Here is a 13,335-nt window from a genome sequence, read left to right as displayed (position 1 = left end):
TAGTGTAATAGATATAATTAATACGACTGAAATCATCTTGGAATCAGGCAGGCCCCTTGTCTATATAGCTGGTGCCTTTGAAAGAAAAGAAGCAGGTGCAGACACACACATGAAGAGGGAATGTGTAGAGACTCAGAAACACAGGAAAGAAGCCATGTGACAATACAGGTTATTCAGCAGCATGTCTGTAGCCAAGGATTGTAGCACCAGGACTTGAGGGAAAGACATGGAAAGATTTTCCTCTAAAGCCCTCAGAGCAAGCATGGTTCTGCTAACACCCTGGGTCTGGCTTTCCAGCAGCTGGAACTGTGAGGCCAAACACTTCTGTTGTTGGAAGGCAGCTGTGTTAAGACGTTATTATGGCTACCATAGACTACCCCAGGGTAGTCTCTCTCCAGACCTTCTCATCTGTGCTAAAGGGTGGTGAGCCTGTACCTTTGGGGAGCGTCTCTGACTTCTGTGTGAGTCCTCTCTCTAATTCTGTACCTACAGAGGCATTCCAAGGTTTCTGACACACGCCCAGGCTGCCCTTTTCCCAACCCTGCCGCCACCACAGAATCTGGTGGGGTGAGCATGGGCTCACCGCCTGTCATCAGAAAGTGGTGGCAGCGGCAGCGGTGGTAAGTGTGCATCCATGAGACAGTTGTTAAAAAGACTGAGTCACTCTACACAAGTCTCTGGGCACAGCCTTTGATGAGGACACAGCTACCGCCAGGCCGTCTACAGAACCTTGAATCATTCATCGCCTGGTAAAGAACAGATTATGTCTCTGTCCCAGCATGACCCTGGAGGAAGAATATTTCTACAGATCTTGGGGACTTAAATTTGCTGATAGTCTCAACTCCAGGTGACTGTCTCCACAACCAGGACTTTTGATCCTTGGAAAGTTACCAACTTTGGTTAATTGTGTGGTTTGTCTCCAAGAGAATCCAGGATCCGTTGTCATGTCTTATTGTAAAAAGCCTAGCCTCATACTTTGCAAGAGATCGTGTATGGAGGAATTTTCCATTGCCTAACCTGGTAGATTTAGCCTTCTATCATGACACTACTGAGCTATGCCTGGGAATGCAAAGTCATACTGCAAGAGCCTCCCTGGTCCCCACATAGAAGACACTGCCCTAGACATAGAAGACACTGGTTTGAATGGCTTACATCTAGACCGTATGTCAGGTACCACAGCCCCTGGCCACAGATGACTATTTAAATTTAAACTTTAATTACTTTAATTTTAAATCTGACTTCAGGTCATCAGCCATACTGGTGCTTCGCCGGCCCTCAGTGCGTGAGTGGATGGTGGCCCCAAGCCTGCAAAGCACGAATGTAAAATGGCTCTTCCTGCTCAGGCTGGGAATTACTCGCTTTTTAAGCACTTCAGTGCACTAGTTCTCTTCTGAGAGAAACATGGAGACTACGTCAACTCTATAATAAGAAAAACCCATGATCTTATATACTTACTGTTAGGGATTATCAAGAGCCTATCTGTCTCTAAAAGGAAAAAAACTGTCTAGACCAGGGGTTCACAAGTGTTGTTGTTACTAAGTCTCTGGAGACCCTTGTGAAACTGGAGCTTCTGGTTCAGCAGCTCCTGCAGACCACACCTTGAGTCGGGATGGGGGTGCGGAGGGAGGGGGAGGTTCCAGCATGTGGCTTGTGAAGTAGGAGCTATTGTCTCATGAAGGGTCAGCCAATGGACTTCATGTGGGGGGAGAGAATCTGAAGGAGTTATTGTAGGGGTTCAGCATCAGAGGAATATGACCAATCCCACTTCTTCCATGTGGGTGTGAGGTTGCAGGGCAGGCATGAGCTCAAAGCTGAAGGCTGTGCTCTGGAGTCACACAGCTAGACTGGATTCTTGATTCCATCACTTCCCAGCTACGAGTCTCAAGACAAGTGATAACTAGACCTCAGTCTCCCTATCCGGAAAATGGAAACAGCCCTAGCATTCTTCACAGAGCAGCTATAAGGACTCAGCCCATTGGCAGGTAGATGTAAAGTGCTTAGAATGATGTCTAGTACACTACAAACACTGTGGAGTGGCCAAAGCCATGGGCAAAGGCAGCATGCTGTTTCCAAGCAAGTGAATGTGATTTATTCTGGTTGAACCCATACATTTATAACCAGTATATCACTCCACTCTAATCAGAGGCTGAGCTCTCCTCCATATACTGAAGAAGAAACAGAAGATGGGGAGCCAGTTTCTGAGACAAAGGGTTGGATTCATGAGGTATCCTGGGTAATAGGAAAAGTACAAAAAGAATGGAGTTGAAAGTTGGATTTGTAACTGATGGGAATGGTCCAGGGAGGCCCCATCAGTGGTGGGGATAGGCTTCCTATAGACAGCACTCACTTGCTGGGCACTTTGGTGACCCTCATCAACCATGGCCTTTTCACTTGCCCCATTTCGGAAACTGTTTACTACCTGTTACCAGTGGTGTATAAAAGTGTACATGTGGAATTTGTGTGGGGTTTGTGGTATCTGTCACTTACCCCTGAGATGGCTCTCCTTGATGTGTGGTGGCAAAACAGACTTATCGGGGAGACTATGACGGTGGCTTTTGTTTGATACTGATCATTTTCCAAACCTTCTCTTCCAAACCCCAAAGCAAAGAGCCCAGTCAGCAGCGCGTAAAACGATGGGGCTTCTCTTTTGACGAGATACTGAAGGACCAGGTGGGGCGGGACCAGTTCCTTCGATTCCTGGAGTCGGAATTCAGTTCAGAAAATCTCAGGTAACTCAAACGTTGGAATTGTATACCTGTGCGTGCGTGCGTGTGTGTGTGTGTGTGTGTGTGTGTGTGTGTGTGTGTGTGTAAATTTGCGTAATTAGTCCCTCCACCTCCCCTTCTCAATAAAGCATCAGTTGGGGTTCAAATCCAAAAACCAGCTTATCTAGCTAAGGTCGGGATGGAGGCTTTTAATGGGATTAAATAGTCAAATGGATTTAATAACACCATTCATCAAGTAAAACTATGGAAGCGTGGGGTTTCAGAACGGAGGGAGCAGCTCAGAGTATTCCTTCTCCAAAATGTGTCAGCCCTAGAGATTCTTGGCCCCTTCGAGATTAAACAGAAAAGGGGACATCATTGGGCTCAGTTCAGAGCCTTCACAAGCCAAGTCAGTGTTGTATAGAGACGGGACTGTACAAGCTAATAAAACCTCAGGCTCTCCTCTTGAGAAGAACTCTGTCACTTCCATGTGCTGACTCCCTGGATCAGCTGAGGCCACTGAGACTACCTGATTGCTTCTGTAGGCCCATAGCTAATATCTTATAAGGGAAATGTACAAATAATTACCACTTAGTAGGAGAAAAAAGAAAAGATCCGAAAAAATGAGATCTGATGTGAAAGGGAGGGGTAAGTGAAAAGCAAAGAAGTTCTTGGTTGCTGAAAATGAGAAACAGGGGGGGGCGGGGGCGGGGGGGCCCCCCGGTTATTCAGCCTTTTGTTGTGTCCGATATGGAACCAGGTGACTCAGGGGAATGCAATTAGGAATGTCACTAGGTGAGACCCCCCCAGTGACTGTCTTAGTCAGGGTCCTCTACAGGAACAGAACTGACAGGAAGAATATATACAGTAAAGGAGGATACTAGACAGGCTTTCAGGATGTGGCCTGGGTGGCCCAACAATGACTCTCACACACTGGAGAGGCTGAGAATCCAGTGGTTATTCAGTCCATGAGACTGGATGTCTCTGCAGTCCCGAAGGCCTGGAGGAGTCCTGGAGAGTTGCTCGTCTTCTGTCTACATCAAAATCCTAAGGAAAGTAATCTTAATATGGATGAAGGAAAGCCACAGCAGCAGAATAGATGGGCTTGTCAACAAGAGTGAAGGCGAGCATGCAAAAATCAAAGTTTCCCTTCGTCCCCTTATCTGGGCTGCCACCAGAAGGTGCCACCCACGTTTAGGGTGGGTCTTCAAACAATTTGAACAAGAAAGTCCCTCACAGGAGTGCCTAGTGGCTTTTGTTTTGATTCCATGTGAAATCAGGTTGACAACCAAGATTAGCCATCACAGTGATCTTAGCCAACTGGTAACTTCTCCACAGCTGAGATTCATCACCGCCACCACCACCACCACAAACCCCCTACCCTATTTACATCAGGTTCTCTTTTACATATTAAACTAATTTCCATGTTCAAATGCTACTCTCTGAAATAGACTTTTATTACTTTTTGAAATTTTAAAATAAAAAAAAATCAGAGCATGTAATGCTGGAAAAGGACTGTGTTCTCTTATGTTAATGGGCAAAATCCACAACCATCAATCAGGTGATATCTTTGGCAAACCTATGCTGCAGCAAGCCTCGCCAGGGTCTACTAAGGGATGCAAGACAGTTGAGATATGTGATTTCTCCCTAGAAACAACCTTGGAGGTCCTTGAAGAAAATGCCTAAGTAACAATTAAGTTATTAATTAAATACAAATAAGTGTAGCCTCTAAAGCCATTTTGTAAGTATTGAAGGGAGGAAGGAATGGATGTAAGAGAAAGTAGACAAATCCTAAGCTTGACTTTGAAGAATTCACAAGACATCACTGGACTGAGTGAAAGGGAGTATATTCTAAGCCGGGACACTGAATTGGCCATGGAGTGGGTATTAGGCAGAACTTTTTCATCTTGGTCATTTATTTTGGGCCCTGATTACAGAGATTTCAATGGACAGTGGTGGAGAGAGTGAGACCAAGCAGACACATGGGTGGCCTGGAAGCAGAGAGGGAACCTGCACTGTGGGCATTCCCCTCTGCCCACTTTCGTTACATCCATGCCCCCAGCCTATGGGAGGGTGCTGCCCACACCCAGCTGTATCTCCCCCTGAGCTCATCCTCCCTGGAAATGCATTCCACAGACATCCCCAGATCTTTACTAATATCCTAGACTCTTCTCAAGCCAATCAAGTAGAAAATCATAAATCAAGATTAACTCTGACTGAGTAACAGTATGGCTGTCCCAGGCTGTACAGTCCTAGGATGATGTAGGTACCAATGGTGTGTCCTTTCTGATCAGACCTGTGCCTACAATGAACCAGACAAGTTCCGGTCTCACATCCCGGTTATGGCCCAATAGTTCTTCCATCATTCTTTTAGAATATTCAAACCATAGCTCAGGGGTTTGCTTTGATTCCTGAGCAGGCATTTGTAACAGAAGCCGTGACTTCTAATCCTCTTCGCTAGGGTAACACCTAGGCCAACCACCCCAGGCTATATAAGAAGCAAGCTGTACATTCCCAACTGGTCTCTCTGTGTCATCATCCCAGACTCCATCTCCAGCTGGGTCCCGTAGGTCCTTCTTACCTCTCCAATTCCCATCATATTTGGGTACCAAATTAGAATGATACAGACTGTGTCCTTTGCTGGTTCCTCAGCCTACAAGTAGACTTAAGAGCCCTCTGCCACCTGAAATATTACAGACAGTAGAAGAGTGACCATAGGCTCCTTCCTGTTCATTGTGAAGGCCCCAGGGCCATCTACGTACTTAGCTGCTCCTTGCCCGGTCTGTGGGCTTTGCTGTCAAAAGCCGCAGTGTAGCCAAGGGCCGCTTTTGCAATCAGACTAGTTTCAGGAAATAGGCATGGAGTCCCAAGTGCACTGGGAAGTGTGTCCCTGGCAGGTGTTCCCTCCCTTCTGCCATTTCCATTTGTGCCTCTGCCAGCAGCTTGCCTGGTGCCAGGAGGGCTACATTTAATCTTGGGTGAAAGAATGTGCGTGCACATGTGTGAACGCTCCAGCCCCCAGCGCGCATGCATAAATCCAGACTTAAAGAAGGTCCCCTCTGGTCCAGGACAGGAAGGAGGATAAAGAAAATAGGACAGCGGGGTGAAAAAGTACAGCCCAGGAGCTTCTGAAATCCTCCCCGGAGACCCCAGCTCCACGTTGATGGTATTCAGCCTAATTGGATACGGGGAGGAAAGTTCAGTTTTAAGTCACACCACTGGAAGACCCTTCAGTCTCTTCTCACCAAAGAGCTGCTTTCCTTCCTCTCTGTTCATTCCTTCAGCCACAGACCGTGGCTAAGCCCTCCCAGGACCCAGGTCCCAAGGGCTCAGGATTAATCTGGCTCTGCCCCTTGTCCATAGTTGCCATGCATGGCTGGCCAGATGCATCTCTGTCATGGTCCTTGTGCTCAGCGGCTCCTGGGGGAGGTGAGGAAAATGCTCAGCTGAGGCTCCCGGTCACCCGTTGCCTTGGTCCTTGCTGGGTTGTCCTTTCTCCTCAGCGCTGGTCATGAGCCCAGGGTACTGGGATCAAAGCAGGAGAAGGGGAGGGAAGGAGTGGGGTATTGCAAAGCGCTTTTCTGCTTCTGCCTTCTGGAATCTCTCGAGTCTCTCCAGTAGAAGGAACACTTCGTTCGGTCTTACTAGGCACACAGCACATAGGATGCCAGCAAAGTAGCCAATTGGTAGAAGTCATACCAGAGCTTCAGAATAAGGAAGAGGGGACCTCAAAGTACTGCCTAGACCTTTCAAAGGAAGTGTCCTGTGGTGACTTAGTAGCAAGGAAAGGCCCCTCTGATGTGTGTGTGTGTGTGTGTGTGTGTGTGTGTGTGTGTGTGTGTGTGTGTGTGTATGTGTGTGTGTGTGTGTGTGTGTGTTTATATGTTCATACAGATATGTGAATGCATGCATGTGTATGCACATCGGTGTGCATAAATAGGTGTGCAGAAACCAGAGGTAGACATTAAATGTTTTTCTTCACCACTCGCCACCTTATTTTTTTTTTTAATGTGTAGTTAATTGATTTGGTAGACTGACTGGCCAGCAAACCCCGGGATCCTCCTGTCTCCGCACCCCCAGCATTAGGATTTCGTGTGCACACACTGTCATACCTGGCCTTTCATGGGTGCTGGGGATGTGAACTCAGGTCCCCATGCTTGTGCAGGAAACACTTTACTCAGCCCCGCTCCTGATCACTTTCCCCTGGGTGAGTCTGTGAGATGACTGAGGGCTGTCATCTCTAGGGACAGGTCCAACAAGGCATGCTTTGTTGTGACCGTCTACGTCAGAGGCTGCTCACCTCTTGTTATAACCACCCAAGCCTTCCCAGGGCTGAGCTGCCTAAGGAGGAGGGTGTGTGGTAACTGGGCCAGCAGGTCAGGAGCTTCACAGCCCCAAAGCAAGCCCTACAGAGCTGACTTTATCCTTTTGCCTAGTCTGTGGATTTTCCCCAGACGGTGACAATACCATTGGCCCCTGCTCCCGCTCCATCTTCCTGTATAAACCTTTGTCCTGCCTGGCTCGACACCCTCTGCCACACAGCAGGGCACGAGTTAAAATTCAAAACCTGCAACAAAGAGCATCCCCCCCCCCTACATTTTTTATGAGCTGTAACATCTCCTGAGAGAGCGGAGTTGTTCTTCTAACCTGCAGATTGATGACCCTACTTCCACACGGTGTCAGCCGAAGGGAGAAGCAATTAAAAGCAAGTGCGGGGGGCTGCCAGGTTTTGCCTCAAGGGTTCTAGCTCCAGCTCTAGCTTCAGTAGTTGCCTCAAGCCCTAAGAACACCCCCCCCCCAGAAGTTTCATTAGGCCCAGGGAGGGGTCCCACATAGCCAAACACGTGACAAATCAGAACCAAGTGACTCCGGCAAGGCTGTGGCCATCTGCAGTGGTTTGGCTCCTGTCCAGTGCAGAGCTCAGCTTGGGTGGGGCCGATGCTAGCTGCTTATGTGGGTACCTGAGCATCGCGGCCAGCCCAGACGGAGACAAAAATCCAGTTCTGTCCATCGGTCTGCGTCACCCGATGACCAGCAGAGGGCACAGCAACACTTCCTTCTGCCACGACGGAGTTCACTTTTCTCTGGGAACCAGCCCAGGGTTTGTGTTTTGTAGCTTCTGAACCTTCTGTGAAAAGCTAGGTGAGCCAGTAAGCGCAGAGCTGCGAGGACCTCCTGATGGGATGGAAAACGGTCCATGACTCATGGCTTCTCGGGCTCTAGTCAGTCGGGCCAGACAATCCAATTGCTTGCTGGGGAGAAAGGAGGCAAGGGAAGCATCCCTGGACCACCCTCCAGTCCTGTGGGCCCCAGATGCTTCACCCTAGTGCAGGCTACCCACCCCACCCCCAGGCCAATTTCCTCTTCTGCATTCATTTCTAAGCCATTAGCGCAGATCAAATGCCAGCACAGGGCTGCCTCTCGCTGTTCTGACAATTGGCAGTGACTAGGGGAGAGGCAGGCCAGGTGGTCTCTGCACAGCCTGGAGCCCCTGTGCCCTGCCAGTCCCTAAGGCTCCGTGCTTCCAGCCGAGGGCTTAGTGCAGGATGGTTGCGTTTGATGAAGCTGCTGGCATTTGACACCTAACTGCTTCCTTGAAGGAACGCTACCTGCAGGCTTTTGATAAGAGCGGCCATTTCTCTGTCCTCAATGGGCCACCCATCCACCAGAGGATATGCAGAGAGTTTTTTTTGTGGTTCCTTTGGTGACAGTGGATGGGGGCCGGGGGGGGGGGGGCGGCGGTGGCGTTGGCCTCAGCTCCCAGTTCAGCCCAGACCACTGGAGCGGGAAGATGGCACGCACAAATGACAGCCTGTTCTGAATTTCAAATCGCCACAAAAGGTTCCTCCAAGCCAAGATGATAAATACACCTGAGATGTCAGGCTGTTGTTGTGACAACATTTTGGCTGTCACCTAGGAGGGACAAGGTAGGTCATCTCCAAGGCAGACGGAAGGCCGGGCCGAGTCCTGTGTACACAGGAAGAGAAGGCTGTCCAGGGGATGTCACTCTTACACACTGTGTGCCCTCCCCTCCCCCTCCCCTCTTCTTCTCTCCGCCCCACCTCACTTCCCCTTCTCCAAGCCCTCCCATGACATGCCCGCTGTTTTTTCTTGTGCTTTTAAAACAAAAATTCTCAGCTTTAATCGACGGAGGAAATCTTTGGGGGTTGCTTGTTTGTTTGTTTTCTCAATGTAAAAATGTATTCAATTGGATTCTGAAATTTGCTTTGACATCCGCTCTGCTCCCGTGGGCTCAGGTTAGGGATGTGCAGCACGGTGCCCCTTATGTCATTCTGCAAAAGGGATCCTGAGGCTCCCTGGAGTCACCGGGAGCCTGCAGAGCATAGACACTTCAGAGATCTTGGGGCCTCCCCATGCCTTTCTCCATGGCTCCCCACACAGCAGACCAGACTAGCAAGGGACAGAGATGGCAGAAGATGACTCTGAACGCCACATTGGTAGAGGAGGAGGAAAAAAAAATCACCCCTGTACCGTCTATGTGTGTGACAAGTCACAGAGGCCACACGGGTACAGGAGATTGCTGACCCAGAAGGCTTCCACAGGCAGAGCCTTGGCCCAGAGGCCACTCCCTGCTCCTGCGTTGGCTCAGTGAGTTCCATAAAGCTCTGTGAACTCCTCTCGCTGGTGCCCAGAAGGACGTGAGCACCAAGGAGGGTAGGTATTGAAAGGCGGAAAATGATCCAGAGCATCAGCCAGAGGCCTGGCGGCATCTTCGCAGACCACCGTAGGAGAAAGGGTTGGAATTGCAAACGCTCCATTTGGGAGCTGTTGACTGGCCCTGCTACTCATTGGCTGTTCCTCGGCCCACACCCAGGGGCTTGGAAGCATTCCAGAGTTAAGTCTGGCTGGGAAATCGTTCAGAACTTTGCTGCACCCCGCTTCACCCACTTGTACCCATTTTCCAGGTGATGAAAGACTCCCTGGGAAGGTCCAATTCCAGACAGAACATAGCCAGGCTGAGAACCGAATTCCCTGTTCTCCAGGGAGAGGGATGTTCTCATCTTCCTTATCCTCTGTGATCTTTCAGGTTCAGGGAGGGGGCGTTTCTTTAGTTCCAGGGCAGCCAGGGCTGGCTGCACAGAGAAACACTGTCTCGGAAAAACAACAACAAAAACAACAACGAAAGCAGAGAGAGGGAGGGAGGGAGGGAGGGAGAGAGAGAGAGATTGAGAGAGAGACCTTAGATTCCTAAAGAGCAAGCCAGGAAAGTTGGAGCCTGACGTTCTGAAACCAGACATTCCCAAACGTTCCTTTTGGAAATGTGGCTGCAGTACTTCAGGATGCCGCTGGGTGGCACCTTTGGGCCACACATTAGATTTCAATAGCCTTTCCCAGAGCAGCAGAAAAACATGCTAACCCTTTAAAATAAATATTATAATAATAATAATAATAATAACAAAACAAGTACATCTTACTCTGGATGAAATTCTGTGGCAGATTGAATGTACTTCCTACCTTGTGGTTCATCTGTGTTCATCCTCTCCATTCACTGACAAGATGAATGGAGAGGCTGTGCAACCCATACAGTATGGAGCCTGCAGTACCTCACTGGGGACACTGGCCTGTCCCCTTTGCAGGGGAGAATGCGCTACCCAGCACTGGGTCCCTGTGACAGGATGCCCTGGGACCATCCTCAGGACCTGGGAGCTGCCTTGGCTCTGGTGACTTCAGCTCTCTGCGGTACAGTGTTCATATGGGACTTGTCAAGAGCACTGTTCCCAGGCAGATGCTAAGGGACGATGGGGGAGGTGATGGGAAGTGAGGGAGACATTTTTCTCTCACACTCCCTAGAGAATCTTTTGTTAGAGATGTCCCTTCAGCTATGGTTGAGACAAACCCTCTCCAAACCTGTTTATGGAATACCTACTAAGTGCCCAGCACCATGTTGAGTACTGAAGACCCCCTAAGTGCCCAGCACCATGATGAGTGCTGAAGACCCCCTAAGTGCCCAGCACTGTGTTGAGTGCTGAAGACCCCCTAAGTGCCCAGCACTGTGTTGAGTACTGATGTGAATGGCCCTATTTGTTTCTCTCTAACATGAATGACTGATTCATTCCAGACCAAGTACCTTTTATAATTTCCAAGGTTCTGCCTACTTCTGTGACATGTCCCTTTTTAAATTTTGTTTTATTAATTTTTTCCCCTGTGCGTGTGTACATGCCTGCCTGTCTGTCTGTGCCCCACAAGTACCTGTGGCAGCCAGAAGAGGGAACTGGATCCCCTAGAACTAGGGTTACAGGCAGTTGTGAGCTGCCCAATGTGGATGCTGGGAACTGAGCCCAGGTCCTCTGAAAGAGCAGTGAGTGCTTACTGAGCCCCCCTCTCTAAGCTCCTTTTCCTTATTTTGATGCCCCCAAATGACCCCAGCCAGAGTTGACAAAGGAACTTACATTATGTAGAAACCTGAAAGAAAAGTAGTTGCTTTTCAGCCCAGCAGAATTTGTACTTCCCAGGAGTATTTGGTAATGTCTGGAGATACTTGCTGGTGTGTAGCTAGAGTTTTCCTGCCTTGCCCACAGTCAAGACAAATCTTTGTCACCTGCCAGTCCCACAGCCGCTCAGACCCAACCAAGTAAACACAGAGACTTATATTGCTTACAAACTGTATGGCCATGGCAGGCTTCTTGCTAACTGTTCTTATATCTTAAATTAATCCATTTCCACAAATCTATATCCTGCCACGCGGCTCGTGGCTTACCAGCATCTTCACATGCTGCTTGTCCTGGCGGCAGCTGGCAGTGACTCTTTCTGCCTTCCTGTTCTTTCTTTTCTCCTCCCTGTTAGTCCCACCTATACTTCCTGCCTAGCCACTGGACAATCAGTGTTTTATTTATTGACCAATCAGAGCAATACATTTGCCATACAGAACATCCCACAGCACTGGTGGCTGTAGCTGAAGGGATGCTGATGACTTTGAGTAGGCTGGGAGTAAGTGGCTGCTTAGTGTTCTACAAAACAGCCCTGCCACACCATACAGAAATTCCCCAGCCCGAATGGCTATTGTGCTGGGGTTGAAAACTCCCTGTGCAGAGGCAAAAGAACTTCTAGTGGTCTCTGGAAGCTCATCCTCTCACATGCGCTGTGTTTCTCTCCTCAACAATACACCCTGGATTTTTAGCAGTCCCCATGGAACTCACACGTGGTGTCAAGGCAGGCATGAGGATGCACGTCAGCTCTGCGACCATCTCTAGCAGACTCCAGACAGAACTAACCGTGTTTCCGCTTTCCCTCCAGGTTCTGGCTGGCTGTCCAAGATCTCAAGAAGCAACCTCTGCAGGACGTGGCCAAGAGGGTGGAGGAGATCTGGCAGGAGTTTCTAGCTCCTGGGGCCCCAAGTGCAATCAACCTGGATTCTCACAGCTATGAGATAACCAGTCAGAATGTCAAAGATGGAGGGAGATACACATTTGAAGATGCCCAGGTTTGCTCAATGATCCAAATCATCGTGCCATAAGGCGGTCCTTAACCACTTCACAACTCTACCCTTTGATACAAGTCAGAGGTTTTATGAATAGTTAGAATTTCAGCTGTTATTATTTATGAGTCAGTCAGTAGAACCTATTCCAGATAAGCACATGGTGAAATTCTGCGATATTTTTCTTAGGTTGCATTACTACACAGAGACAGGAAGTTGCTGTTCTTCAACTTAGACTACTAGCTGGGACTGCACCCTGGTAAACTTGTCATAAGTTAAAACAGCCTATGAAAATGCACCTCACTACACATCACAGTTTACCATTCACAGAACACTGGGAGGGACTGGCCCTTTCCCCCAGGAGCACAGGCCGACTGGGAGCTTCAGCTGACTCCCTTCCCAGTATCTAGAAAGAGGATCAGGCCGAACAACACTAGTCAGAGAAAGATCCAGATCTGAAATATGGCTTCTTTTGAGTGCCCGTTCCCTATGCGCATTGTAAAGCCAAGGTATTGTAAGTCAAACCACTATGGGTTGTGGGACCATTTTCATTTGCCTTATCTTTTTCAGGAAAAAAAATATTGTACAAAATAGAAACTCTCATACAAGGTCAGGAGTAGATTCAAAACAACAATGCAACATCAGTGAAGTAGGAATTGTGAGTTGGTTGGGTCAAGAGTCAAGCCCATGCCTGTCCAACTGTGATGCCCACACACTACACTGCTTCCATGGCGACCACCCCCATGCAGTTAGTGTTTTCTGAGCAGCTCCATACTGCACGCTCTGGATAGATACCACAAAGAACAGATGAAAGCCCCTGGTCCTCAGCAAGGCTCAGGGCCAGGTGAGAAACTGACAAATAACTAGACCATTTTAGCAGCATGAGAAGACCCCAAAGCAGTGGGCTCTGGGGTTAAATGAAGACCCCAGAGGATGGACTCAACCCTGCAGGGCACTGTTAGGATGCTCACCGATACTGTAGGCAGAAGATGCACGAGGCTTGCCCTGCCATTGACATCTCACTTAGGATAGTCTATGCAGTTACACCCACGCAAACAATGACATGAGGCTGTAACCAGTGTCCCTTGTCAAGATTTCAGACTGAAAAAAGCTATCACATACCTCTTCTCTCCTCCATCATGGATGCCACTGAATGAATGTCTGTGCTGTGGGCAAATTTGGTTCGAAAGCATT

The 13,335-nt window shown here is 48.9% G+C and overlaps 1 protein-coding gene across 7 annotated transcripts in view; it reads left to right on the top strand.

Moving 5' to 3' along the window:
* Positions 1 to 13,335, top strand: part of Rgs6 (regulator of G protein signaling 6) — a 564,321-nt gene that overhangs the window by 509,997 nt on the left and 40,989 nt on the right. For all 7 annotated transcript variants that reach the window (XM_052739378.1, XM_052739381.1, XM_052739380.1 and 4 more), the window contains 2 exons: positions 2,604 to 2,729; positions 11,961 to 12,147. In XM_052739378.1, the coding sequence (XP_052595338.1) occupies positions 2,604 to 2,729; positions 11,961 to 12,147 (313 nt within the window). The remainder of the gene's footprint in view (positions 1 to 2,603; positions 2,730 to 11,960; positions 12,148 to 13,335) is intronic.

Source organism: Peromyscus californicus, unplaced genomic scaffold, assembly GCF_007827085.1.
Source record: "Peromyscus californicus insignis strain IS unplaced genomic scaffold, ASM782708v3 Scaffold_15__1_contigs__length_86483966, whole genome shotgun sequence".
NCBI lineage: Eukaryota > Metazoa > Chordata > Mammalia > Rodentia > Cricetidae > Peromyscus > Peromyscus californicus.
Note: the sequence above shows the minus strand (reverse complement) of the source record. Positions and strands in the feature narration are given on the sequence as shown.